The sequence below is a fragment of the Girardinichthys multiradiatus genome, chromosome 6, assembly GCF_021462225.1.
Source record: "Girardinichthys multiradiatus isolate DD_20200921_A chromosome 6, DD_fGirMul_XY1, whole genome shotgun sequence".
NCBI lineage: Eukaryota > Metazoa > Chordata > Actinopteri > Cyprinodontiformes > Goodeidae > Girardinichthys > Girardinichthys multiradiatus.
The window spans coordinates 39337907-39364511 of record NC_061799.1 but is presented as its reverse complement, the minus strand read 5'-3'; the positions used below and the strand labels follow the sequence as shown (position 1 = coordinate 39364511).

At 40.0% G+C, this 26605-nt stretch overlaps 2 protein-coding genes across 13 annotated transcripts in view; both read right to left on the bottom strand.

Moving 5' to 3' along the window:
• Positions 1-8651, bottom strand: part of LOC124869479 (contactin-associated protein-like 4) — a 255881-nt gene extending 247230 nt beyond the window's left edge. For 2 of the 4 annotated variants that reach the window (XM_047367335.1, XM_047367337.1), the window contains exons 1-2: positions 8358-8651; positions 7291-7377 (exon numbers count right to left, since the gene is read on the bottom strand). The gene's annotated coding sequence lies outside the window, so the exon portion shown is untranslated. Of the gene's footprint in view, positions 1-84; positions 239-1668; positions 1851-7290; positions 7378-8357 lie in introns of those variants that run through there. The other 2 variants (XM_047367336.1, XM_047367338.1) reach the window with 2 other exon arrangements.
• A 4469-nt stretch (positions 8652-13120) lies between these two features.
• LOC124869659 (rho GTPase-activating protein 12-like) overlaps positions 13121-26605 on the bottom strand; it is a 77231-nt gene continuing 63746 nt past the window's right edge. For all 9 annotated transcript variants that reach the window (XM_047367636.1, XM_047367635.1, XM_047367638.1 and 6 more), the window contains 11 exons: positions 25113-25174; positions 24663-24744; positions 23399-23500; positions 21218-21316; positions 20680-20782; positions 20275-20394; positions 18028-18126; positions 17821-17898; positions 17596-17730; positions 15918-16023; positions 13121-14329 (listed from right to left, as the gene is read on the bottom strand). In XM_047367636.1, the coding sequence (XP_047223592.1) occupies positions 14155-14329; positions 15918-16023; positions 17596-17730; positions 17821-17898; positions 18028-18126; positions 20275-20394; positions 20680-20782; positions 21218-21316; positions 23399-23500; positions 24663-24744; positions 25113-25174 (1161 nt within the window). In that variant the 3' untranslated portion in view covers positions 13121-14154. The remainder of the gene's footprint in view (positions 14330-15917; positions 16024-17595; positions 17731-17820; positions 17899-18027; positions 18127-20274; positions 20395-20679; positions 20783-21217; positions 21317-23398; positions 23501-24662; positions 24745-25112; positions 25175-26605) is intronic.

Here is a 26605-nt window from a genome sequence, read left to right as displayed (position 1 = left end):
AGCTGTATAGAAGTTTCTGAGGTTTTGAGGAAGTGGATGGCAGCTCAGGCTGTGTTTATCATTCCTTTGCAGTCAACGACTGACCAGATATTAGCTCAGCCTTATCAGCGAAGGCCACAAAGCGCTGAGGGTGAAGCGGAGCGGATGCTGAGAGGGAAGCAGCTCCTCAGAGAGCCAGTTGATGATGCTCCCCACTGATGGAGGCTGACGCCAGGCCTGAGGCATAGCATCTCTGTGAAGGACCAACAGCAACTGTCGCTTTCTAATTTCAAAGACAGCACACAATCTGTCATTCTAAACCCTCCAAGTTAAAAAATATTGATATAAATGTTCTAAATTTAGCTAAACATATTTCACTCTGCAAGGTCATTGCTCAAATCATGGATTAGATTCTTCAGGACAAAGTCTGTATACTTAACATGGTAATTCATAGTATTATCTGATGTCCTTGGTAAAGAATAAAGCAGTTTTTTGTTTTTGGTTGATTTTATCATTTCATTTTACATTTCAGTTTAAGAGCCACACATTTCATCCAGTGGGCCAAACTATTTGTGCTTTAATCTGGCTTATTTTTTTTTGTTGAATTTATTTTAAGACTTTATGTAATTAGAGATGACAAGAGTCCGAGAAAATTGTTATTTCTAACATTATATTGATCAAGTAGTCTTTGCAGACTTAGAACAGTTATGAAACCTTCACTTCATGTTGAAATTGCAGTTCAGCCTTACTTTTTACCATAAGATATTAAATTAGTTCTTAGATGATCACATTTACTCACAATAAATAGAAATGATTGATACATCTGCATAAAATGACCTTTTTATCTCTATAACCATAGTTTGATTATGGTGCAGAAAAAGTCCTTCAGTTCTTCAATGACGTTCACAAAGTCCGTAAATCTGTATTCAGCCAGCGAAGCGACACTGAGGGAAAAAGTGACCTCTTCTTTGCAGATGTGACTGTAACTGGAACAGTTTAAATAGGACAGAGCTTAAAAGGAGCCTGCATGCTCAGCAGAACTTTGTTAATGGAAAGAAAGAAGTCCATGCAGACCTTGAGACAAAAGTGTTCAACTTCAATGTCTAAAACACAGTAGTTTGCTACCGATTAAATCTAAATATAGTTTCTCAAACTTTAAAAGTTTAATTAAGAGAGGTATAGTGTTAAGTACTTAATTTTAAAGTGGTCTTAGCATGACCTCAGATGTGAGGAAATGTTGAGCCTTCAAACAATATGAATCTTTCAGGATGAAGGAGTTTCCACAGCCTGGATCGGATATTTGCTGGATGTTTCCCTAAAATCTAAGGACATAATAGTGTGCTGGACACTTTGTCCTTCACTTCTCCACCTATTTATTTAAGTACACACTGCACTATGCTGCCAATGCTCCGACATTAACACCCTTTACAAAAGAACTCAAGGTTGGTTTGAAACTTTTGCACACTAATGTATGCAGAGATGCACAACATGTTGAATTGCAATCATCATGGCGATATAAATATTTGCAATATTGCAGTTGCAAAGGGTCCCTTAGATGCGATATTGCTAGGATATTTTATTAGGGTGACATGTAAGCAAACTCTGCACAACAACAGCATAGAAGCCCTGTTTGAAGGGCTTTCACTGCCCTTAATGCCAACACTTCATATAGAGGAAGAGGAAACATACACTATTCTGACAAGTATTGGGTCCCAACACCAAATCAATGAAGTCCGGTGTTACAATCAACTCCATGGTTGCAGGTGTGGAGAAACTTAAGTGGCCTCAACCTTCTTGAACAGCTTTGGGATGAATTAGAGTGGAGGCTGCAGTTCTGCCTTTCTCAGTTAACTATGAACACACTCCTAGACCTGGTGGAAGATGTTTACAGAATAGGTGAAGTTATTAATACTGGTGACGATGTGTCCATCAACAAATGGGACCTTAAAGACAAAGAACAGAATGTCATCATAGTTCATGTACATGCAAAAGTAGACAGACAAATGCTTTTGGCAATATAGTGTAACTTTCTAAACGGCAGCACAGAAAAAAAAGTTGGAACCAAAACTTTTGGATGGTGTCTCTGAAAAAAAACAAGCGTTTATCAGCAGTTTAAAGCAGAGCCTGACATGCAATGCTTTAATATACGATGCTGCGCTTCACATCATATCAGCTGCACTTTGCTGTCTGAGCAGCAGGAATATGTGCATGTAATTTCACACGTCTGCTCCGCTGAGCTCTCTGGAAAAAGGGTGTGACCTGAGCTTTTACTTCAGGTAGATACATTTTCTTTATAGCTCCTGTTTCTAGAGATTTTAAATTATAAAGTTGAATCACATTTTCTGTGATATTTGATGCGCGAAGAACAGAAATGTATTTTTTTGTGGAACTGAGCAGTCAGATGTAAAGCCAGAGGCCAGATAAGTGGCTGTGAAATGTGAAAACAATTCAACAACACAGAAGATATTTGCACAGCAGAAGAAAAAGAAAGGTTTTAGCCCTCTGAAAACGCTTTGTATTCACAGATAAAAGAATTTATTATTACGGTTTAACACTGACCCGACATCAAAGATCTCATTAAAATCCATGAGCCACATTTCTTCCACATTTGTAGAGATTTGCATTGCAAACTTTGGCTGGGTTTGCCTGTGATGTTTTCTTAATTGTAGAAACTAGTGTTAAATCTTCTTATATGAGTTTAACCTTCAAAACACTGTAGCATTGGGTGGGTCAAAGGCAGAACCAGTAAGTTTGTAATTTAAACTTCAACATTACTGTCTACTCTTTAGCGACACTGAAAGACAAATAATGTTCCCGTTTGAAGCATATAAGCCTATCCCAGGTGTAACCTTAAATCTAATGTATTAGAAGATGGATTATAATAATATTTACATTGAATAGGTCTTGCCACAATGCTAAGGGAATGCAGATAGAACTAATGTTCATCTAAAAACTGTAGGAAAACCAGAAAACATTGAAAATAAACCAATTTTATCTGACAATATTTGGATATTCAGCAGTTCCAAATGAGGCAACAACAAACGAGTACTTATTAAGAGCAAATGTAGCTATGTACTGATACTAACTAGTATGTACAGCTTCTCTCTGCCCTGTTTGCATCTTATCGCCAGTTCAGTTCAGACTCACCGGGTCAGACACCTATTAGCAAACACTTGAGGACAGTGGGTTTATTTTACATAGGATTAATCTGACCTCCTATTTAAAAGATTGAGCAGGTTTTTGGCTCAGTTTAAGCTATAGCTGCTGGTGAATGTTGTGGCAATGGCTTTTAAAATACAGCATATATTCAAACTTAATAAGTGATTAAAATGACTTGTTGTAATAAGGCTATTTAATTCAAATCAATTAAATTTATTGAATGTATAAAACACTAATTTAAATCAAAGGTCATGTTAAGAGTCTCTAAACAGATTAAAAATATATACCCTATTTTGCCAGATGTTTTTGTCTGTCTACTTGTAGATGAACTTTGATAACATCCTATTCTTTATCTTTAAGGCCCAATTTGTTGATGCACCCACCGTTGTCAGTAATGGAACCTGAAGTGGTCCACAGCTGCTACAGTGTCCTTAAGGATGGTGAGGGTGGTGTCTGGGGTTGATGTTCTCCTAAAGTCCACCACCATTTCCACAGTCTTGAGTGGGTTGAGTTCAAGGTAGTTCTGACTACACCAGTGTACCAGCCGATCCAACTGCTGTCTGTATGCAGACTCATCACCGTCCTGGATCAGTCCAATGACAGTGGTGTCATCTGCAAACTTCAGGAGTTTCACGGACGAGTCCGATGAGGTGCAGTCATTTGTGTACAGAGAGAAGAGGAGTGGGGATAGAACACACCCCTGGGGGGCACCAGTACTTATTGATCTGCTGCGGGAGAAGATGCTCCCCAGTGTCACCTGCTGCTGTCGGTCCGTCAGGAAGCTGTTGATCCACTGACAGGTGGAGGCTGGAACGTTGAGCTGTGAGCTTCTGGTGGAGGATGTCTGGTATTATGGTGTTGAAGGCCGAGCTGAAGTCTACAAACAGGATCCTGGCGTACGTCCCTGGGTGGTCGAGGTGTTGCAGGATGAAGTGTAGACCTAAGTTAACAGCATCATCTGCCGATCTGTTTGCTCGGTAAGCAAACTGCAGGGGGTCCAGCAGGGGGCCTGTGATGACTTTCAGGTGCTTCAACACCAGCCGCTCAAAGGATTTCATGACCACAGACGTCAGGGCTACAGGCCTGTAGTCATTTAATCCTAGGATGGTGGGTTTCTTGGGAACCGGGATGATGGTGGATCGTTTGAGGCAGGAGGGGACCTCACATTTCTCCAGTGATTTGTTGAAGATCCTTGTGAAGATCGGAGCGAGTTGATGTGCGCAGGCTTTTCAGACATGATGGGGAGATGTTATCAGGTCCTCCAGCTTTCTTTGTTTTCATGCGCTGAAAGAGCCTGTTTACATCTTCCTCGGAGATCTTTAGTGCAGACAGAGGATCTGAAGGTAGGGGGTTGGTTGTTTTACGGGTCAAATTTGTTCCTGAATGGGATGTGGAGGAGATGGTTTGAGGTATGAATGGCTTCTTGTCATGTTTGCAGTAGAAGCTATTCAGACGGTTGGCCAGGCGAGGATTCTGTTCAGGATGGGTGGAGGGGCAGTCAGGTTTCTCAGACCGGTCCATACAGCTGAAGTGTCACCAGTAGAAAGGCTGTTCTTCATCTTCTCTCTATAGCTTCTCTTAGCTGCTTTGATCTCCTTTGTTAGTTTGTTCCTGGCCTGCCTGTACCGCGCCCAATCTCCACTGCTGTGAGCTTCTTCCTTTTCCCTGCGCAGATTCCTGAGGTGTGGAGTAAACCATGGCTTGTTGTTCCCAAAGGTGCAGAAGGTCTTGGTCTGCACACACATGTCCTCACAGAAACTGATGTATGATGTCACCACATCAGTTAGTTGGTTTAAGTCAGTGGTTGAGGTTTCAAAAACAGTCCAGTCTGTGCATTCAAAGCAGGTCTGTAGCGTCTGCTTTGATTCCTCAGTCCACTTCTTAACAGTGTGAACCTTGGGTTTGGAAGCTCTTAGTCTCTGTCTGTAGGTTGGGATGAGGTGGATTAGAGAATGATCCGAAAAACCCAGGGCAGCCCTGGTAACAGCATGATATGAGTCCTTTACAGTTGTGTAACAATGGTCCAGTGTGTTTTTGTCTCTGGTGGGACACTTAATATGCTGTCTGTATTTGGGGAGTTCATTAGAGAGGTTTGCTCTGTTAAAATCTCCCAGTATTATGATGAAAGAGTCCATGTATTTTTTCTCCAGGTCTGTAATCAGCTCAGCGAGATGTTTTTCCGCGGCAGAAGTGCAGCCATGCGGTGGAAAATATGAGCCAATTATATAAAAACTCTCTCGGTGAATAAAACGGTTTACAGATTATGGAAAATGACTCCAAATCAGGACTACCGTATTTTCCGCACTATAAGGCGCACCGGATTATAAGGCGCACCTTCAATGAATGGCCTATTTTAGAACTGTTTTCATATATAGGGCGCACCGGATTATAAGGCGCATAGAATAGAAGCTACTGCAGTCAAACGTTTGACTGGGGTTGCGTTATGCATCCACTAGATGGAGCTGTGCTAAAGAGAATGTCAACAAAACAGTCAGTCAAACTTTATTAATACACTACAAACCAGCGTTCTGATAACTCCATTCACTCTCATGGTAAGGTCTCCTCTACATAGAATTCTATTGAATAGAGCCAACCGCACGTTAGGAATGCATTGGAGTCTATGAAGTTGAAATCAAACGTTAGTTAAAACGTGAAAGGGAACTTTTCCCTGATTCAGTAAACACGTAAAAGAAACAGTTTGATGCACTAAATCAAACGTTAGTACTGTTAACCTTTCCTGTTTCTGTCCCCTGACCGTAGTCTGATGACACAGGGGAGACGCTTTCTCCAGGGCCGAAGTTACTAGTTTCCTCGGGGTTAACTCCCTCACTCATACGTTGCTGAGTTGAGCATGAAGAAACAGCATCAAAACACTGAGTTGTTGACCAGATTTGGGGTTCTTTTTAATGACTTTGCAGCACGTAAAAACACAGGGCTTACAGACTCATACACCGCTGCTCCGGTCACCGTCTCTACCCACCCCACACACACAATAATACCAACGTCACTCCTTCACTCTTGATTCTCAGGTACGGCAGCACACAGCGCCACCTCTGTCCGGAGGAGTAATGTCAACATCTTCCATACACACACGAAACATACACCCCACACACTGAGCTTCTAATCACATATAGTTCAGGCAATTCCTGCAACAGTACATTCAAACGTTATACACACACAAGTGGTGTTGGACTAGGAGTAAGCACAGTACAGGTGTTTACCGCTATTACTTCGGCGACGCCCCTGACTACGGTAGCCGTAATGCTGCAAGCGGTGCGGCTTTGTAGTTTACCTGTCGTACTGAAACATTTTGACAGAGCGCCGTGTACAACCAGTATGGATCAACCAATTAACCAATTGATCCATATATAAGGCGCTCCGGATTACAAGGCGCACTGTCATTTTTTTTAAAAATTAAAGGTTTTTAAGTGCGCCTTATAGTGCGGAAAATACGGTACATGTTTTCCCCAGCACTTTTACGTCTCTGCACCAACCTTCATTTATATAAAAGCAGATTCCGCCACCTCGCTTCTTGCCCGATAGCTCCGCGCTGCGATCCGTTCTGAACAGCTGGAAACCCGGCAACAGCAGCGCACGGTCCGGGATGTTTTCACTCAGCCATGTCTCGGTGAAGCAGAGAACCGCTGATCCGCGGAGGTCCGTGTTTTTACCGGTGAGGAGAAGCAGCTCGTCCATCTTGTTGCTTAGAGAGCGGACATTTGCCAGGTGGATTGAAGGCAGTGGAGTGTGAAGTCCTTTTTTGCAGAGCTTTACCAGCGTGCCAGCACGTTTCCCTCTCCGACGTCACCTATTAATACTTATTGATGAGATTTCACACACACCATAATGATAAAGTATAAATGCTAATGTTTATACTTTTGTTAGGATATGAATAAGACTCATCGTTGAGGGACCTTATAAGGAGAAATGGCCTACCTGTTTGACATAAAGTTTAGTTCAATGGGTTTTATTGTGGAACAGTCTGTAACCGTGTTGATTAGAAGGCTGCAGCCACACCTAGATTGAGGGTTGGACATCTGCTATTACACCCTATCAGATAGACTCCACAATGGTGACACATAGTCTACTGATAAACACTGAGGGAGTGTACATCCCTTGCATAGGAGAGCCAGATATAAAAGTACATGTGACCTTCTTTCGGGGCTGCTTCGTCACTTTGATCTCTGCGACGATGCAGGACGGGAGCCTCAGCGCTGATCTCTGTAACCATTCCTCTGCCTAATTTAGAAAAAAAAGTATTCAAAGTATAGAACAATTTGAGTCATTGCTTTAAGAGAAAGTGTTGTAAACAGTGGGGTCGCATCTGGGGAACGTTCCGGTAGAAGCTCCGAGGTGCGGTAGCTCAGACATTATAATTTGAAGTCTGCTTTTTGTATCTACCCAGGCAATCTAGGGCTACTGTTAACATTTGTTTGCTGATCTTAAATGTGTAAGTCAGGCCATAAAACAAAAATAGAAAGAAATTTGTAACAGGGTAAATACTTTTTCACAGCACTTCTTGTTTCTGGTAGTTCATCGTGTACATTGTGTTTTTATTCATGACATACACTTCATTTAACTTTCGCTGAAGAATTATTGATAACTATCACCACCAACATTAGATCCAACAAATGTGTCCAATTTCTAGTTAGCAGTTTAAAAGAACTTCCTGTATTTCTAGGTCAAATTAAAATATAATACTGAGCTGTAGCTGCATCTAGCAGAATATTTATTTATTTTACATAAACAACCAATAATTTGTTAGCTCTACCTGTGTGTGAAACCTTTAAATAGACAGAGGAAGGGTGTTATTTAGACTAAAGCACTGCAAACCAAAGCACATTGCGAGTTGACAATTTACTTTTAAGTCTCAGATGAGCTTGAAAGTATATTTCAATTAACTTATTGATTACAGAAGTTTAATTAGTCCCTTGGGACAAGATTTAGTCAATTTTAGCCATGAATATGTAAAATACGATACAAATTGCTTATTTGAAGAGTAGTTGTTTTTGTTGCTGGTTGGTTTGTTTTAGAGAATTAGATTATTATCACTTCTTAACATCTGCATATTGGCCCAAGTCTGTATATGAGGGCTTCAACTTCTTACGGTTAGAAAATGAACAAAGAGTCCTGTGCGTTGGTAATACTAATAATTCAAATTGTAACCTATTTTCGTAATAATAATAATAAGTTGAATATATACATAATGAAATACTCACCTTCTTGGTTTAACAGATGTTGCTGAGACGTTTCTTATTGCTTTTAGCTCCTCCGCAGCTGCTGATAATTAACTCCGCTAAATTAGCTTAGTCTCCTGTCCCTTCCGAATCTATTTTACCGGTTGAGTCTTGGAACATAACGCACATAACTACCAAACTGCTTAAAACCCTATCACACTATTCAGCTACTGTCAATTTATAAAAAATAATTACAGTTTTACTGCACACCGCTTATACTAAACGGAAATGATCAGCCGTTGTCTTCGTAAACTGAACAGTAACGGTCGTGCAGCAAGTGAACGATAACTTTACTCCGATTGGTTGTCACGTGTCTAGGCAACAGCTAACTCTGTTTCTGATTGGTGGATGTGTGATATAATAGTTTATAGCGGTTTCAAAGACATTGCTCCGTGCCCGGATGATTTCAATGATATATTTAACTTATAGTTAACACATTTCAGTATCATCCATATGTGGATTCATAACTTCACAACATAAAATTATTTCTATGTATTTGAAGAGTTGACCTCCATGCTATGGAGGACCAATCCTGCCATAATTAAGAATGAACAATGCTTTTTGGTGGAGAAGAGCCATGCAGATTCGAAATAAATTGTTAGGACAATGTTTGTTTCTTGGTTTTATTCTTTATACTGTAGAAATAGTGACATGTTTGTCCAGCTAATGGAACAAATTTAAACTGCATTTCTAATATTATTCCAATTACACTTCATATTAATTACTAGAAGTTAGATTCACTGCTGCACAGATCAATTTGCTGCATATTAAAATAGAATGCATTGATTGTATTAAAATAACTTGTAAAGTTGAAAATATCTATACCCTCTTTAGTCAGTTTCTTTATATGTTACGATATGTTACAGGACCACAAAGCATGCTGCATTAAGACATAGTTTATTGGATATTGTCCTTTTAGGCATTGAAAACTCAAATCTAACCTTGGCAAATGAAGATCCTCTCTGACTTTTTGCCCACCTGGAAATGTGATTTTTTGTACTTGCACTCTAAGAAATGTGAAAAGTGAAAATTGCTTTAATGATTTTCTTTTTACTGTATAGGAAAGGTCCAGTTTTCACCTGTCATTGTTCTGACTTAAACTTCAATATTGTTGACAATTTCTAAAATGTGAGTACGTACAATTAGGACATCTTTTCATTATTGTTCAAGTTGTTTATCATTTAATCTTGAAAGTGGTTTGGGATGGACTTTTTATGTTAGAGTGGCTGTGAATATAAGAAATATGTAATACTTTGGCACACATTCAACCACTGCCCATGAATACAGTAAAAAGATAAATTCATTATAGCAATTTTCGATTTTCTAATTTCTCAAAGTGCAAGCTCAAAATATCACATTTCCAGGCACCTGAAAATGTTAAAATAAAACCTGAATGTGTTTTTATTTGTTTCTCAAACTGAAGGAGAGTCCTGACCTGCAAATGTAATATAAGAGAAACCATTATGGTTTCCTTTTACCGCTAAAAAATCGAATAAAAAAAGAGCTGAAAGCTAAAGTTGGAGAAAGCTTTTTAACTACATGCAAAGTTACATACACTGTAGAGCAAAAATACACAATTGCTAAATATATTATATATATATTACAGTATTTCTAGAATCAAAATCCCAAGCAAGTCTTATTTTCTGGCAATGTATGTTTTCATTTTGGCAAGAATTTAAACTAGTGATTGTATTTCAGCTGCAAACAATGTTACCAGTGGAAAAACAATATCTCTGCCTACAAAAATAACTACCCACCACTTAATGATGATTACGTGGAATTTCTGGTTACCCTCAGTTTCTATATATATTCATATATGAGCAGAAACATTTATGCAGGATTCCTACGCAATTACTGGCAGCCATGGAAAAGGCGTGTAGACATAAAAAGAAGACAAACCTTTAATGCAGCAGCTGTATAATCTCAGATTTTTAGCACATTTATGCAGCATGGGCGGGGGGATACTATCCAATATTAAGAATTAGACACTAATTATGTATTATTAATCCAGGACTTAGAACTTTGTAGGAAAAACTCACAGTTTCCCTGGGTTATACATATAAAATGACAGACTCTTTTCAAAAAGAGTAAAACAAGACAACATGGAATTATTTTTGTCAGATGTGTGTTGATTTTTATTAGTCTTGAGAGGCTGAAACAAAACAGCTCGTCTATGAAACATACACATATCTAATGTAGAAGGCAACTGGACTTCTTGTCTTGTCTTTTGAAGATATTTTGCATCTGATGTAAAGGTCTTCTTTAATTTTGAAGGTAGGGTCAGTAACTCACGTGTCCCGATTGCCCCATTAGTGACATTAATGGTCTTATTTTTGTGATTGTTCTGACTAGAACTTAAAAGCCTGTCACTTCCAACCGTTTTAAGAATGGATTCAGAGAGATAAACAAAAAGCTTAAAACAGCTGGAACTGTGACAAACAAGGCTGGAAGAGAACCAAAGCTTATCTTGTCACCATGCTTTCTGGGGAGGATAGTAATGGAGTTAAAAAAATAAAAATCTCCAAAGCTCACTGCAGCAAAACATCCTGGGCTCACCAAGTCCCGAAAAACAACCATCTGCTATCTACATGTAAACCACGGACTTCCTTCAGATGTTCCATTTCAATACATTTCCAAACTCAAAGTTGTTTAACATTCAGGCCATTTTAGAAGAAAATAGTAGGTTTTACTATCTATAAGTTAGACACTTAGAAAAATCATTGGGACTCTGAAAGCAATCATGTGCTTTGACCAGATGAGAATAAGGTTGAGGTTTTCGCCAACAAGCACTTCAGGTGGGTCTTGGCTGACCAAGGATGCATTATGCAAAAGCACCCAATGTCCACTGTTAAGCATGGTAGAGGATCCATGTTGCTGTGGCCATTTCTCTTTCAAATGGGCTGAGAACCTGGTTGAAGTGCATGGCACCATGAAGTCTTTGAAATGCCAGGACATTTTAACTCCTCTGAGTCACTTGACATTTTTCGTGGTTCTATTTTACTTTTGCATAACTTTTGCTGTTTTCATGCAAACTGCATAAATCTTGGCTTTAGGTTGTGTACTTTGGGAAATTTAATTTTTGATTATTTTGTTTCTTCAAGTCTTTAAGACACGTTTTAAATGTAAAAGAGCAATGTTGCTTGGGCACTGTGTTCAATTTCAGTTTACTTATCAGGACTAATACAATCAGAACTTTGTAACAGGTCAATTTAACCTATCATTCATATGTTGGATACAGGATTTCTAGCCATGACTAATTTGGGCCACCTTTTGCAGCCAATACAGCACCAATTGGTTTTGGGAATGACATATACAAGTCCTGCACAGTGGTCAGAGAGATTTTAAGCCATTCTTCTTGCAGGATAGTGTCCAGGTCACTACGTGATACTGGTGGAGGAAAACGTTTCCTGACTCGCTCCTCCAAAACACCCCAAAAGTGGCTCAATAATATTTAGATCTGGTGACTGTGCAGGCCATGGGAGATGTTCAACTTCACTTTCATGTTCATCAAACCAATCTTTCACCAGTCTTGCTGTGTGTATTGGTGCATTGTCATCCTGATACACGGCACCACCTTCAGGATACAATGTTTGAACCATTGGATGCACATGGTCCTCAAGAATGGTTCGGTAGTTCTTGGCAGTGACGCGCCCATCTAGCACAAGTATTGGGCCAAGAGAATGCCATGATATGGCAGACCCAAACCATCACTGATCCACCCCCATGCTTCACTCTGGGCATGCAACAGTCTGGGTGGGACGCTTCTTTGGGGCTTCTCCACACCGTAACTCTCCTGGATGTGGGGAAAACAGTAAAGGTGGACTCTTCAGAGAACAATACATGTTTCACATTGTCCACAGCCCAAGATTTGCGCTCCTTGCACCATTGAAACCGACGTTTGGCATTGGCATGAGTGACCAAAGGTTTGGCTATAGCAGCCAGGCCATGTATATTGACCATGTGGAGCTCCCGACGGACAGTTCTGGTGGAAACAGGAGAGTTGAGGTGCACATTTAATTCTGCCGTGATTTGGGCAGCTGTGGTTTTATGTTTTTTGGATACAATCCGGGTTAGCACCCGATCATCCCTTTCAGACAGCTTCCTCTTGTGTCCACAGTTAATCCTCTTGGATGTGGTTCGTCCTTCTTGGTGGTATGCTGACATTACCCTGGATACCGTGGCTCTTGATACATCACAAAGACTTGCTGTCTTGGTCACAGATGCGCCAGCAAGACGTGCACCAACAATTTGTCCTCTTTTGAACTCTGGTATGTCACCCATAATGTTGTGTGCATTTCAATATTTTGAGGAAAACTGTGCTCTTACCCTGCTAATTGAACCTTCACACTGCTCTTATTGGTGCACTGTGCAATCAATGAAGACTGGCTACCAGGCTGGTCCAATTTAGCCATGAAACCTCCCACACTAAAATGACAGGTGTTTCAGTTTCATTGTCCAACCCCCCTATTTCCCCATTACAATGCACTAAAAATCCAAGTTGGATGTTTCTACATGTTTTAGATCAATATAAGGAGAACTGTAAAGCACAAAAGGAGTTTAAATTCCCATTATGTTGGATTAGCCCTGTTATTTCATGTAATCCAAAACACGTCAGGAAACAGAAATGATTCTCCATACTTTACAGACCTGGCATATTCTGACAAATGTCATACTTTTTTCCACATAATAAGCCCTTTTAAGATAAACATGAAAGTGTGAAGAAAACACACATCTACAACGTGACATCTCTTCTTAGAGGTATTTATTCCAGTTTAATGTAGCCAACAGTATCTGACTCACATGTAAACCATCATCCCCATTCCTCACGTCTGTTGCTTCAGCACATCATGGACACTCAAGGCATTCAAACTTATATTTACTATTTGTACAATTTATTTTCAGTAAATCCATTCATTCTCTACTCCGTCCGTCCACCCCCCTGTTCTCATACACACACACAAACACTGTACAGAGTTCAGACGCCGCTCGCAGAAATAGTCTATTAGTCATAAAGAAGCAGGCGAGTACCCTTGTTTGAAGCTGAGGCTGTGAGATGATTTGTTCTAAAAGATTTAATACAGAGAACCTCCTTTCTGTTTCTCAGGAGCATATAGAGAAGCACATTCAGGGGGAAAACAAAGGAGACAGAAGACATCTCAAATAATAATAAAAAAAAAAACAACAATAAAAATAGCCACAAAAATGTTCTTCCCCCTCAATCATTTTCTGGTTTTTATTTCTCCTTTAACTTTCTAAACATCTAAAGCCAAGCTGAGGTTAAGTCCACCGTCTGGTTTTTGTCTGTCCTCCCAGGTTTGATTCATGACAGGAGCGACTATAAGCGATGAGATTTACAGTACAGCACATACAGATCCCGTTCAGCTTCATAAATCTCCAATACTGACGCCTCATCTGTAATACAGCCTCTGTAAGCTGCTTCCTCTCCTCTTATAATCTCAGCCTGTGCAGTTAGTTGCTTGGTCCACACATTCAGAAGAAATCCAGTGTCGGGACTAGGAGGACGTCACCTTCGCAGTGAAGTGGCACAAATGCAGCTGCAGGACAGAGTAAGATACTGAAAAGTGCAAAGAGTCAAAGTTTATTTGGTCATTTCTCTGGAGGAACGGGAGACATGATTGCTCTGTGATGTTTTACTATGACCAGAAGCACCGGGATGGTCTGAGATGAAGCCGAGCCAGGTTGACTTCTTTTTTAGAGGCAGGGCCGCTGGGTTGGGACAAGCTCTGCGTTGGGACAGTAGGAGAAACAATTCTGGTGTCTACCTGCCAAAAATGTTTTCATACTCCAGCAATATGAGCTCCACTATCTGATTCTGATAAACCATGTTGAAAGCCATGTTCAGGGTCTCGGTTTCTGGCCGGAGCAGCGTGGGGCCGAAAACGATGGCCACGCCCTGGGTGGTCATGCGATTCTCCTCACCGTGATCGATCACTCTGGAAAAAACACGAGAAGAAAAGGATATGCAAACTTTATTGGTCTCATGAAAACAGCACTTTAATACTCATGCTGGTTGATATTCCAAGATTTCTTCAAACCTAGCTTCCAAATGGAGATGCTTTTATAGTGACCTACAGTTTTTCAGACATATTTCTGGGTTTTTGTGGCTGCTTTTCTGCTCATGAACCCTGCTGATTTAATAGAATTGCTTACTTACAAGGAGAAATCTTATTGAAAGAGAGAATATGAGAGAAAAAGCAGAAAACCAACAACCACCATGGACAAGACCCAGAGTTTTCAAAAGACATGAGGGACAAAATCTGCACAAGTCTGGATTGGGTTGCAAGACCATCAGCAAGAACTTTGGTGAGTAGATGTTTAAGTAAAATAAGCTCCATGTCAATCTTGCCACATGGGGTTAAGATGATCAGGAGATAGGTGGGAGATCAGCTTGAAACCACACGGCAGAAACATCTAAATGATTCAGAGAAGGCTTTGGAGAAAGGATTGGGTGAGATTAAATCACAACCGATCAACTCGAGATATGCGAGTGTATGTGAAGAACACCATCCCACGGGAGTGGAAACATTATGGTTTGGGATTTTTTCTTGTAATGGTAGAGATTGAAGGGCTAATATGTGAGACCTTGTATCTTCTTCTACCCGCCAGAACAATGAAGGTGGGTCGTGAATGGGTCTTACAGGATGAAAGGGCCTGGGTCAATTCAACCCTTTGCCGCTTTTGTATATTCTCCTCACTTTAGAAACTTCTTCAAATCCCTTTTTGTCAGACCAACAGAGGGTCAGTATAAAGCATCTGGCAGCAGGCAGCTCAGCTTGCAGGTAAAATAGTAAAGTACAACATGAACAAAAGCATAAACTGAAGAAATGGCCAAAGCCCAGCGGTAACCAAAAGATACGCTGCTAAGCAAACATATAAAATATGTATTTCCCCCACTATAACTGATTATGACACCTTATTAAGCAGTGTGGACTTTAAAATAACAAGAAAAGCAGAGAAGCCAAGAATAAAATAAAAAAAAGAAAACAGAAGAAGAATGAATCAGAAACTCCTATTTTTGTCAGGAGACAGAAATAGAATAGAAACAAATTAGTTATTTAATTTCAGGGTTACCACACATCTGGCATGCAGTTTCCAGATGCTTCCAGACTTACCATGAGTTTTAAGAGTTCTCAGTCCCTTATGATCATTTTAAAATATAAAATATTAAAGTTCACTGTATATTTATAACAGATCTCTACACCAAGCAGCCTTTAAATATGCAACCTTCCATTTTCTGTATACGCGGATGGATGGATGGATGGATGGATGGACAGAAGAAAAGAAGGATGGATGGATGGAAGGAAAGAAGGAAGGAAGGATGGATAGATGGATGGATGGAAGAATGGATGGATGGAAGGAAGGATGGATGGATGAATGAAAGAAGGAAAGAAGGAATGTCCCAGCAAATGTACGTCTATATCAAAAAGAAAAATACAAGACGTAAAATCTTTTGATATTCTTGACATCCAATTGTTGCTCCAAGGTAATAAAAAAACCTGTAAAATGTGTGGTTTTTCTTACTTCCTGAGGTGTTTGAAGAGACCTTGCATGGTGTCGTGGTTGGGCCTTGGCAGCTGTCTCACCAGCTCTTTGATGGCCTGCACCCGCTGCTTGTGGTCCTGTATCTCTGCAGAAAAACAAAACGGCAGCACGGATCAAGGCCTGGACCCACCACAGAGTTAAATCCGGTTGCAGCACAAACAATGTTTCTGACAGATTTTGAAAACTGGACTCTGAGAACCCGCGAAAAAAGGTTGAGACATGAAACAAATACTGAAGATAAAAAGTATTTAGGTGTGGAGGAATAATACTGAAGACCGGGCAGCAGGTAAAAAACACAGACTGGAGTAGTATTCTTGTTATTTTGACCCAATTAGTCTGAAGCAAGATGTATATTTTTCCTAGTGACACTTAGGAACTGCAACATGAAAATATGAAAGACTTAAGCAGCAATCAATAGTTTTGCGATGGACTGTATGTCAAACATGTATTTTATCAGCTTGTTTTGAACTCTGAGTGGAAAACTTTCTTTCAAGGCATTACATTTTTGTGCAGATATTTTCTTTTTGCCAACAAAGCAAACAGAGAAGAATCAGTTCTGTCTACATTTGTCCACCTTGAGTAATATTTGTACGACAACCTAGTATGATAATTATTCTGAGGAGGTTTTGGCAAACTAGTGTACTTTATATCAAAACCTAATTTTTCCTGTATTTCTGCATTAAACATTTTAGTATAGGAGGCAAGGACGAGGCTATGAACGGATGCAGCTAAAATCACTCTCAATCTAATTATCACTCTGACTGTTGTAGAAGAGGAGCAACCATTGTCTTCTTGTGTTGTCAATGGTTGCCTTCAAAGAAAAGTATGCAGACCTCAACACTTTGAATCAAAATGACCCCACGGACAGAAAAATGCTGTTAGAGAAATCAGCTTTCCAGTTAATCAAGATCTTAGATGAAAATCAGGGCTGTGTGTGTAATGCAGGGCACTGATGCCACCAGGGCAGAGCTTGCTCAGCATTGGCAGCAGGATTCTGTCACAAAAAACCCATCAATAAAAGACAAGATTTCTGCAGGAAGTACATGATGGACAGCAGACCAGAAGTAGTTTCTCGCTTCTGATTGTTTGGGACATCTGGAAAACCAGATGTTCTGAGATGAAAAGTATCTTGCCAATAGTGAAACATCCTGATGCAGGAGTTACTTCTATCTAATGGAGCGGGTTTAACCTTAGTTCTACCCAAGAACACCTCCATGACTAAAGACAGACACCAAAATGTTCTCCAAGAGCAGCTTCTTCCAACAATTTAGTCATAATTTAGTGACGACCTGTTAATTTCCCAGCATGCTCCAGCCTCGTGCCATAAGTCTTAAACTTTAACATCAGATAACCAGAGGCTAACAAATTATGTTCAGCTTTAAATCACCAACACAAGAATCAGCAGATAAAGTTGATATCCAGCAGAAGTTATGAAGACACAGGACCAACACAGCGGGTTTGGACTCTTCATGGAAGTTTTCTGTAGTTCTTAATGAAGGTTTTAACGTCTGAAGCCACTAAAGATAACATTTACCTCCCGGCAAAGACTTTTGACCATGACTGTGAATTTGTTACGTTCAGCATGCTTGTTATAATTAGCTCAAGGTGACGGTGAGAGCATGTACAAACAGAGAGGTTAGCAGTGTGTCACACGTACTGATAGCGCTGACAAAGTCGTTGAACAGGGCGTAGGTGAAGAGGGGCTCAGGCAGCTCCCTGAAGAACATCTTCAAAGCTCCAGTAGTCACATGGATGTCCTCCCACTTTGTGTCGCTGAGGTTCACCTTCTCATCTGCAAACACAAACACTCTGTAACGCTGCTGCTCTACAGAGCCTTTTTTAGCATTTTACAGGACAAACAAAGTGTTTCATGGTAACCCACCGTGATTGATGGCAAAGCGTAGCTTTTGTATGACAGCCAAGTTCCCACTAACTCTATAAAGCCCGTCTATATTCAGACCTGCGGAGGAATCAACAACAAAAACAGATCAGTAACTCTGACACAAGCTTATCAACAGGCTGCAAGTCCAGCCCTCTTTAACAACATGCAGGCAAACAGGATCTAGATTCACACCAGGTTAACACTCACCGTTATTCTCCACGTGATCGATGCACGTCTTGACAAAGGTCGGCACTGTAGTGTTCTCCTGTTGACACAAATTGGACAGGCTGCAGCCAAAAACCTGATCTGAAGGCACAAATAACAGAAAAATGATCAGTTTTTGGCAACATCTCTTTATATCAGCCAAAAATAATCTTCACATTGTTTGGTTTTTAAATTCAACATTCTACGTTCAGTCAAAGGTCCGCATCGCCTCATCCTGGGCATGAATGTCAATTAATCTGGAGAATTCTTTTAATGGTTTATTAAAATGTTTCTTTTTTCCAGGGTTGGGTAATTTTACATCCCATAACTTCAGTGGATTTAGTGCACAAGTCTGAATTTGCAGAACAATACATACAGCCTCACTAATATTTGATTAAATGTTCCTTAATGAGTTGGACCACAACCACAAGCCTCATTATCGCTCTGGCTGAATATTTAACCACTCTTCTAATACCGGAGCTAATTTCAATAACTTCATTTACAGGAACAGGCAACACTTTAAAACATTTAGGTTCTAAAGTTTAGGACTTTCAGACTTTTTTAAGACCTTTCATAAAACATTTGTCCGGAAAGCGTTTGGCTTTTCCATGCTGGCAGCTCAGAACTGAGGAAGAGCTTGAAGGTATTTTTAAGAAGAAGTTCCTCCATCTCATCCCATGTTGACGTTAACCTCCATTCATTTCCTTCCAGTTATAAGTTTGAGCCTCAAAGGTTCCTGGATTGTTCATGAACTTCCTACTGAAATCCCTGTCCTCCAAGGGTAACATTTTGGGTCAGATGGTTGAAACTTGATAAAGCGGGCTAAACTAACCCATGCCTCCACTTTACTGAAACCAACCCATGTAACTGAACTTTACCAATCTGGAATAGTGGTCAGATATCTAGGCACAGTTATCCCAGAGGCTTGCTGATGGCTACAACAAGTGTGTGGTGGAGGTGCAACTTGCTAAGCTGCATTTAACAAATTAATATTGGGAGTGTTTTTCAAATTAAAATACTTTATTTTCCCTGAGGAGCAATTCATTTAGAGCAGAGTCCACAAGACTACACACACACTAAACACTCACAAGAACAAAATCAGAAACATTTACAAGATTATATCAGGGCTGCAGGCGGCACAATTCATCTAGAATATTTTAAAAACCCAACAGCTAAATGAATAATGGGCCTTAGGAACTTTTGGGTTTAAGTAAACCATTTTTAAGGTAGAAGCATGAACTCAGAGGATGCCGAGGATCTTTAAGGATGGACGTTGCCCTCTTAATGACTCTTGTTCTGAAAACCTGATTAAAGTCTCTGCAATCAGATCCAGCAATCTTTGTGCAGACCTAAACCACACCCTTTGACCTCTTTGTATTTACCATACTGAGGTAAACAAACCAGAACACCATTCCAAAGTTTAAAACCTTTTAAAAATCCTCTGGTTGGCCTTCTGACAGAGGACATCAATGCGAGCCTCCAAAGTTAGCTTATTGTCCAGAATGGTGCCCAAACGCTCATACTGGCTGACAGTGCACCAGTAATCGTAGGGTGATTATTTCAATAATCAACCAGCATCTCTTCTGGCTTCTAGACCGCAATTTAGCTGGAAGTTTGAGTTGTTGCACCATTGAATGAACTGGTCTAAAACTGGACCAGAGAACATACTAATAAATTGTTTCAATCAAATACCCTAAAGATAATTTAATAAATACAGCCATGAAATTTATTTTGTAATCATTGAGAAAGGGGCAGGATTTTACGAGATTTTTCTTCTTCCTGCTCCTTTTTCACCTGTGTACAGCAAGTAATGTTTGTGATTGAATGATGACATTTGTTGAATCAAGTGAATAAACTGATTGATTGATCACCGAAAACCCATGAAAAATGTAAACATTGTGCACCAAATTATTGTCTTTAAAACTAATTGTGAGCTGTTCAAATCCTGCAAAAACAGCTGTTCTCTGTTTTTTTCTGATTGTGTCTCAACACTGTGGGAACTGATGCAGGTTTAGCAGACAGATTCCTTCTTATATTTAAAGCGCTGTTATTTTTAGCGAAACATTATAAAATCAAATGTTCTGCTTGTATAGTTATAAATGGAAATGTAAGCAGCTTGTCTGCTCAATAAAGCAGTTTTCAGTGTTGCAAACTGCAAAAATATATACAATCATAACAAAACAGGAAGTAGATTTAACATCTAATATAGAAATCAACACAAACAGAAGGTTTATGAATGGCGTGTGAAACCTTTGATGTATCCCCTGTCTCTGACGGCCTGCAGGGTGGGACGACGGGTCAGGAACTTCTTCAGCTTGTGTCGGGTCTTCTTGTTGTCGGTGGGCTCCACGCTAGCTGAGGGCTTCATGGCTGAGGAGGAGAAGTGTGAAAAGACGCCTTTACTCACCGCTTGCCTCAGCACTCTAGTCGCCATGTCTGAATGTTTCTGTTGGACTGAAACTGATTAGCAGCTTTTTTTATAAAGCAGCCAACAAGTCCCTGAGCTGTTTCTGAACTTTGTGCTTTCGTTTCTGACCCTTTAAAGCCTGTTTACAGTCCGATCCATGTCGAAGGAATCACGCACAAATATTAGATTTGTTCCCCTGATTTTACTTGTGCAGTATTTCTGCGTTGCAGTGCCCACACCACTCTAACCTTTGTCTTTCTTGGATTGTCTTTGCTCTTTCTCCTTGTCGTGCTTCTCTGCACCGGGCGACTCGGGCATGTCCTCCTCAATGGCCTCGTCAGACTCCCAAGCCTAAAACACACAAACACAAATGAGGAAATAAGATATGACAGGCTGTAAAGGTCCCTCTGTTTGCTCTTTGGTCTCACTGAAGAGGAAATCAGGAGGTTTAAGATAAACTCAGCCGAAAAACTCAAGCTGTTTAAAGATTTATCTTTACATTTCTTTTGTTTAATTTTAACAACCCCTCTGGGATTTTAAGATCGGGGTAAAACATGACGTCCATGAGTTTAATTTAACTAATTACGGCATTGATTCTCTGATTTAATAAAGTTTTAGTGCACAGCAGGAATCTAACGATGGTACTTCTATTTGTTCCTCTTATTGTCCACCACACAATATCAAACCCTTCCCCTTTTCTTGCAGGGGGAACAAACTCTCTCCATGTACTCAGGTGGATGAAACAGAGGGCAGGTGTAGAGGCAGGGTGAATGACTCAGTCCTCACATGTGCACTGATGGAGTCCTGCAGAGCTTTGAACCACTCGTTCACCACGCCGTCGTCTTCGGACCAGAGGAGCAGCTCCATTCCCTGCCGGATCTTCAGCTGCAGGCGGTGGATAATATAAAGGAGAAGTCTTATTCTAACATTAGGAGATATCTTAAAAAAGCTTATAACATAAGACTTTTTCTTTACCATAACAAGATTTCTGATTTATGTGGAAATGTCTCCATGTCTGTGTCCTTTAGGTCTCGTCGCAACCCATTTTAAAACCTTTTTTTTTTTTCAATTTCTTACACAGAATAAAGATTAATGTAAAGCAGTAAAGGTTTGCTGTACTCGTGCTCCACCCTTTCCTAAACCGGACTCTCACTATATCATCGAAAAGATCATGCATTTCATTAATTTAATTCATGTTAAACTCACATATTCTATAGATCATTACACACAGTCTGATATATTTAATGTTTTTATTTGTGAATTTTGACCATTATGGCTTACAGCTAAAGAAAACCCACAAATTAGTGTCTCTGAAATTTACAATATTAAATAAAACTCTTAAAAAGTATTATAATAAAGAAAATAAGAGCCTATTGTAAATCATGTCAAGGTGCTGTATAGCTTATACACTAAATAGCTGGTTGGTGCTCATTTTGCATAAATCACTGCAGCCATGCGGCGTGGCATGGAGGTAATCAGGCTGTGGCTCCGCTGAAGTGTTCAGGAAGCATAGGTGGCTTTGGTAGCAGCCTTCGACTCGTCTGTATTTTTGGGTCTGGTATTAGTGCTTTAGTCAGTGGGGACAGTCCTGCTGGAAAGCAAAATCAGCATCTCCAAAGAGTTTTGCCATCAACGGGGAAACATGAAGGGCTCTGAGGTTTCCTACCAGACTCTGGTCTTGATAAAACACAGTGGAACAACACACGGCTCCCAAATCATCACTGGCTCTAGAAACTTCAAACTGGACCTCAAACAACATACATTCTGTGCCTTTTCACTCTTCCTCCAGACTCCAGGACCTTAATTTCCAAATTAAATGCATAATTTACTTTCATCTGAAAAGAGGACTTTGGAACCAGTGAGTCCAGTCAAATGCTTCGGACATCACCTCTGGTTCAGGAGGGGTTCAACGAAAGGAATGTGACAGGATGGATGTTGCCCTGTGTGTGTGGGCACTTTTTTTTAACGACACATTTTCCTTCCACTCAACCTTCCATTAATATGCTTGAATTTAGTACAGTATGAATAGCCAGCTTCTTTAGAAGTTACCGTTTATGACTTACCCTCCATGTGGAGGTGTCTATGACTGGCTGTTGGACAGTCAGCAGTCTTTCCCATGGTGGTTTAGGCCTCAACATAACATTTCTGTAATAAAAATCCTTTTTTTTCAAAACTGATCTTATATTCTAAATTTATCTTTACCTGTATACCATAATGGTCAAAATGATCAGATATAAAAACTTGAAATATATCACGCCAAAACAAACTCCTTGTATGTCCAAAAACGTACTTGGCAATAAAGCTTTTCTGATTCTGATTCTCTGTGTGTTTAAATCTATACGAGTTTCATTTTTGGATCTGCAAAATGAATGTACATTCGACGATATTCTAACTTAATGAGATGCAGCAGCATGGAAATGAGGGAATCAGTGTGTCCATATTTTTGTACAACCATGAAATCAAAGAGTTTCTCTTTAACTCAGAAAAACAAAGTTTGAGGAATATTGGTATAAAAGTGAAATTGTTTAGAAGTTTAGTGCTAAAATATCGTGTAGTTTGAGTTCTGGACAAGTAATTTTCACTTTAGAAAAACTAATTATTTCATGACTTACAAAACAACGGTGTGTGTGAAAAAAATTAAGTACACCCCCATATGTTCAGGATTTGAGAGTGAAAGCAGCAGGTCTAGTTAATTAAATAAAACTTGATTAACTTGTCATCCTCAGTTTGAACACCTCTACAAAAGCAGGCAGGAGTTTAGACAGTTTGTTGGTCTGTGTTGTAACATAATGGTCTGGGAAGGTTCAAAATAGATCATTTATTTTTGTCCTGGTACATTAAACCTTAGAGACAGCGAGGGCGTACTCTTACCATGGCTTCATGTGTCTGTACTTGTGCTAATTGTGTATAAAAATAAAAGCATTTTTCAGACTCCTAAACGTAGACGGGATCATTTTGGTTCTTCACCTCTAGGACGTGCTTCTTGCTGGACTTTTCTTTTGGGGCCCAGTCCACTGATCCTCCCCTGAGATCCACAGTGAATTCTGGTTTGGACTGACCGCCTCCAAACTGGACAGGGAAGAGAGAGATAATAAAAAAGACTCAAACAGAAAGTTTCACAACGCTAACGTTTGTGTAAAGGAGGAACAAAAGAGGTTGATGTGATGATCTTTCGAATTCAGAGTCATTGTTCTGCTGTCAGAGTTTGATTTTAACAGCAGAAGAACGAGAATTATCTGAATACAGAGAGGACAGCAAGCGGGCCTCCGCTGACAGCAGCAGTCAGACAAACAAACAAACACCTCCCCCACAAAATATGTCATTACAACGATAAACTTTAACCACGTTTTCTGATTGATTGATGTTTTTATGCACAGCATGCTCGTGTTGTAAAAATGTGCACAGTAAAAATAAGAGAAGTGAAATCTTCATGTTCCCTTATGCAAAAATCTGATTTTGTCACTGCTGGACATCAAAGAAGTTTCACACTTTCACACATGCATCCCTCCATTGTCACTTATATGGTGAGAGGTGGGGTACACCCTGGATAGGTGACCAGTCCATCACAGGGCAACACAGAGACACACAAAACAACCATGCACACATACAACCATAGGTAAGGTCAATTCAGAGCAACTAATTACCTAACAGCCATGTTTCTGGACTGTGGGAGGGAGATAAAGTAGCCGAAGAGAAACTACGAAGGAGCAGGAAGAACATGGAAACTAAATGTAGCAGGAGGCCAGGCAGGGATTCAAACCCCGGACCTTCTGGATACAAGGTAACACTGATCTTCTTCTGTGGGTTTGGCTGCTTAAGCAACTTAACTCCCACTTAATGATGAATTAGGCTTACAAAGGCTGCTAATCAAAAAAAGGGAACCAGTGTTTTGTCTGCATGTATTACAAAACTTTGGAAAGAACTCTTTAAATAGGATCTTCAAGTGCTCTGTTGCCAGCAGTCTGTGAAAACACAACTTATTATTTCCCTAGTTTAATCAATGTAAAATACTAAAGATAACACAGTTTCACAGACAGGAAATAAAAATGTTTCACCAAAAAGAGCTATTAGCTGAATCCCAGACTTCGAGATACAGCTCATAGGTACAGGAAAGTTTCTGTCCTCAACGCGACCAGCGTTTTAAACGTTTATTAATTAATCAATGCATGCTGAAAGCTCTGGTAATAACCTAAACTTTTTAAATCAATTAACAAATTTGAAAAACGCTCACCCAGCTCGTTCCTCCTCCTTGTCCTTTGGCAAACAGCAGCGTTGAACCTTTGAGGACTGTCCACGAGGACATCCAGTTCTTCCTGCAAAATATACACACTTTTTAAATGTCAGATTCACACAGCACACTGAAAAACCTACGGATAACGAGGGTGTCTAGCATTTGCAGTTAGATCACTTTCTACATCTTGGAAAATGGGATTAGGCATAAAATATCAAAGCTTTATTAATAAATGTAACGGTACATTTCTTAATCTTTATGTTGCAAATTATTGAGATTAGAAAAAGATTACAAAAATATCATTTAACATGATCTAACAATAAAGAAAAGCATTTTATTTTGAGGATTGATAAACCTAGTAAAAGAAATTTTATGAACATTTTAGATGAAATCTTAATGTGAAGGCAGAACACACCCTGACCTCTAGTCTTTAAAGCCAGCCTTACTCACCGTACTCTTTTCCCGTGCTCAGTGATCTTCGTCACATTCAGGGGACCACATTTTTCAGACGGCTGCAGAATAAAATAACGAGCAGTAGTACACAGGGTCAGAAAATACTGAAACATTTTTAAACGCAGGTCACTCAGCACCAGCTCTGATTGACACCTGCAGCAGGATCATGGAAGGCTGCAGAAAAAAAACGAATTTCACAAACAAAAAGCATTTTGCAGCTCCATCATGAAAACACAAACCAGCAAGCACCAAGCCACAGCAGCAACACCAGCACTCGTAAAATGGTTCATATATAGTAAAATAAAATGTGTCATGTTACAACCTCAACTTGTATGTTTTTGTTGAGATTTTAGGTGATAGGTGAACACAAAGCAATGCATAATTGTGGAAAGAAACTGATTAATAGTTTTCACATTGTTTTTACAAATAAAAAGATGAGAAGTGTGGATTTCTGATTAGGCCCCCTTGAGTCAATGTTTTGTAAAAACCCCTTTCACTGTAATGAAGGCAGAGGGATGTCTCTACCAGGTTTGCACAGCCAAAACCTGAAACCTTAGCTAGAATTTCTTTGCATAATAGCTCAAACTTGATTAGATGGGATAGAGAGGGTCAGTCAACAGCAGCTTTTTTAAGTCTTGTGGCAGATTCTCAGATGGATTTAGGTCTTGACTATTCTAACAAATAACACTGCTTCGATCTAAACCGGTGTTTCTCTACCCTGGTTCTCGGGGCCCATTGCCCTGTATGTTTTAGGTGGTATTCTACTGCCGCTTACTGACTTGAATGAATGGGTGAATAAAAGGCAATCAACTTGAATCAGGTGTGCTGGAGCAGAAACAAATCTAAAACATGCAGGACAGTGTGCTGGAGGACCAAGATGGGAACCACTGATCTAAACCATTTCATCGTAGTTCTGGTTGTAGGCTTATTGTCGTTATGATGGAAGGTGAACCTCTGCCCCAGTCTCAAGCGTTTTGCAGGTTCTAACAGGTTTTCTTCCAGTAATGTCATGTTTATAGCCCCATCCATCTTTCCGTCAACTCTAACCACTTTCCCTGTCCCTGTTGAAGAAAAGCACCCCCACAGCATGATGCTACTACCACCATGTTGCACTGCTTGGATGGTGTTCAGGTTCATGTATACTGTTAGCTTTCCACCACACACAGCGTTTTGTAAGTAGACCATTAGACCAGAACACATTCTTAAACATGTTTGGTGTGTCACCTACATTGCTTGAGGCAAATAGGACATGTTATGATTTTATTTTGCCTTTCTTCTTACGATTCTTCCATAATCGGCAGATTTGTGCGACATGGGACTAAATGTTTTCCTGTCGAGAGATTCTTAAACTTCAGCTGAGGATCTCTGCAGCTCCTCCAAAGTAACCATGGACCTCATGGTTGCTTCAATACTTTAGGCTGTCTTCACCCAGTCTGTCAGTTTAGGTGGACAACCTTGTCTTGATAGGTTTCATATTTTTAGATGACGGC